Source organism: Symphalangus syndactylus, chromosome 12 (genome assembly GCF_028878055.3).
Source record: "Symphalangus syndactylus isolate Jambi chromosome 12, NHGRI_mSymSyn1-v2.1_pri, whole genome shotgun sequence".
Lineage (NCBI taxonomy): Eukaryota > Metazoa > Chordata > Mammalia > Primates > Hylobatidae > Symphalangus > Symphalangus syndactylus.
Genome location: NC_072441.2, coordinates 136,787,544 through 136,790,344, shown reverse-complemented (window position 1 = coordinate 136,790,344; position 2,801 = coordinate 136,787,544). Strand labels below are relative to the sequence as shown.

The window sequence follows — 2,801 nt, the reverse complement described above, 5'->3', positions numbered from 1 at the left end:
GAGGAGTCTCGCTCTGTTGCCAGGCTGGAGTGCAGTGGCATGATCTCGGCTCACAGCAACTTCCGCCTCCTGGGTTCAAGCGATTCTCCTGCCTCAGCCTCCCAAGTAGCTGGGACTACAGGCACGCACCACCATGCCCAGCTAATTTTTGTATTTTTAGTAGAGACGGGGTTTCACCATGTTAGCCAGGATGGTCTCGATCTCTTGACCTCGTGATCTGCCCGCCTCGGCCTCCCAAAGTGCTGCTTAGCACTGTTTTCTAGAACTCATCAGTCTTCCTCGCAGCAAGATTAGTTTGTTTTCAGGCCTGTCACCCGCCTCCTCCCACCTGGGCTGTGATTCCATAAGAGCATGCACCAGGTTGACACAGGGCCTGGAATAAAATCAGCACCAATTTGTAGAATAATAATTGCCGTCACTTACTGAGAACTGCCCAGGTGTTTGGCACTGTGCTAAAGGCAGCATTAACTACCTGAGGAGACGGGGACCATCTCCCTCTGAGAAATAGCCTCAAAAATCAGAACGGATGGTGTCTTGGGCAAAGGAGAGAGTCAGGGTCCAAAGCTAGGCTGTCTGAACCCGGTGCCACCCAGCTCCTCTCTGGCAGAGCACCAAGCTCCCCCTTCCCTAGGAGCTGGGAAGCCCAGTGGGTTACCCCACCACCCAATGGCAGCCTCTGCCCTCCAGGTTGTGACATAACAATTGCACAACCCACGAGATATTTTTGAAAGAAACTGTCGGTTTCCTCTCCTGGGCACTGCTGGGGACTGTGGCCCCCATGCCATCCAGTGTCTTCAGCAGCCTTGGGACTTCGGAAGCTAAATATAGTCAGGGCTCGGGGTGATAAGGAAACGAAAACGGCAAGACTGTAAAGTGACCCAGTTTTATTTTGGTTTTGGAGGCCAGATAGGGCATTGCTCCACGGGTTCGGGCTGTACAACCTTCCCCTCCTTGAGGTGGGAGGCCCAGCAACCACAGGGCCCAGGCAGCGGGGTGGGAGGTTCAGGAGATGGTGGCTCTGGGGACCCGATCCCGAGGAGAGAGGGGGAAGCAGGCAGAGGCCTGCAATGGCTCAGATTGGGGGAAGAGGGAGGCGAAGGGGAGAGGACACGATCCAAGAACCAGAGTCCGAAAACTGAAGCTGGTCCAGTTTCCTTCACTTTACGGCCGAGGCTGGGGTCGGAGAAGTGAAGCCAAACTGTCCTCCCGCAGGAGGCAAGGCCTGGAGGGACGCCAGGGTCCCAGTCTGGTGCCGGGCCCCGCGCACACAGCCGCCGCCTCCACCCTCGCGGAGGGCGCGCGCGGGGCCCAGTCGCTGGGTGCGGGGTCCGGTGGGCAGTCGGGCCCCTTCTCCTCTCCGGTACGCCTGGCGGGCGCCGGCCGCGCTCAGCAGCTCACGGAGCCGGCGGGAGGCGCGGACCCCAAGTCCGAGAAGCAGTCGAATTCGCTCTGGCCCAGGAAGAGCTCGGGCAGCTCGCGCACGCGGTGCAGCCCGAGCTCCAGCTCCAGCGACGTCAGCGCCTCCTCGTCGATGAGTTCGGCGTCCATGCCGCCCAGGGCGTGCGCGGGCGGCGGCGGGGCTGCGGCACTGGGCGCCGGCTGCGGGCCCGGGGGGCCTCCCGGGGCGTTGGGGGGCGCGGCCGCGCGGCCGGGGTACGGCGACGCCACAGGCTGCAGGTGCGCGCTGCCCGCGGCCGGTGGAGGCACGGCCGGAAAGGGCTGAAAGGAGGACGGCGGTCCGAAGGCCCCGTACGCCAGGGCCCCAGGTTGAGGGGGCGGCGGCGGCCCCAGCGGAGCCCCCAGCGGCCTCAGCCCGCTGTCCAGGCCCGGGCCCGCGTACGGCGGCAGAGTCCGGAGCGCATGAGGGCCATGGGCGGCCGCGGCGGACGGCGGCCTCTGCACCAGGCGGTAGCCCTCGGCGAGCATCAGGTGGTCGGCCATGGCGGCGGGCCGGCTGCCTGCGGGGACAGCGCGCGGTGGTCAGCGCCGGCTCCCCCGGCCCGGGCCAGCGGCTCCTCTGCGGCGGGAGACCCGGGCACCGTGCGGTCCCTGCAGCTCGGCCGGGCGGAGCAAAACCAAACCCGACTGGTGCCCCGGCCCAGCCCACTGCTGCGCACCTTGCGGCCGCAGCTCCCGGTCACTAAGGTCCGCACCGTGTAGAGCTCCGAAACCTCCGCGCCGCGTACCGGGGCTCGGCGTATTCTTATACCCGGAGGCGGGGCTTCCCCGCCCTCGGACGCTCATTGGCTGGGCGAGCGCTTCTGGGCGGGCCGCGCACGCCTGCATCTGGGTCTTGGCCCCGCCCCCTCTGGAACCCCGCCCCTTGGGACCCTGGCCCCGCCCCAGGCTCTGAGCACCGCCCCGGGACGTGGTATTTGGCACTTTCCGAGGGATTCGGTCTGGCCTTGAGGGCTTCGGAATCGAGCTCGGCTGGGGTCGAGCTTGAACTGACCAGAAGGTGGGGTGGGAGGGCTAGAGTTTTAGGCCCCCCAAGAGCTGCAGGATGTCAGGCCTACGCAACCTTTTAACTTTCCAGATAGAGACTGAGGCTCAGTGGCGGAAGAGGCTTCCTGGAAATACACAGCAAAGCCTTGATCAAAGTGAGACTGCACAGCTACACAGGGCGCATGCACCTTAGCGGTGCAGGGTCCTCGCAGGAGGTCAGCTGTCCATTCCCATAACCCCCAGGAGAGCCTGTTCCTCCCCCTCTAGTTCCCACTGCACCTTGTCTGTTGAAGCATGTACTTAGCTGTTATTAAAGTAATTTATGGGCACGTCTCCTGAAGGACTTGTTCATCTTC

The 2,801-nt window shown here is 64.0% G+C and overlaps 1 protein-coding gene across 1 annotated transcript; it reads right to left on the bottom strand.

Annotated features, from left to right (window-relative positions):
* Positions 1 to 867: 867 nt before the first annotated feature.
* CITED4 (Cbp/p300 interacting transactivator with Glu/Asp rich carboxy-terminal domain 4) lies at positions 868 to 2,202 on the bottom strand. The gene has a single exon (XM_055254846.2). The coding sequence runs from the start codon at positions 1,939 to 1,941 to the stop codon at positions 1,387 to 1,389; it is 555 nt and encodes a 184-aa protein (XP_055110821.1). The 5' UTR covers positions 1,942 to 2,202; the 3' UTR covers positions 868 to 1,386.
* Between the last annotated feature and the right edge of the window lie 599 nt (positions 2,203 to 2,801).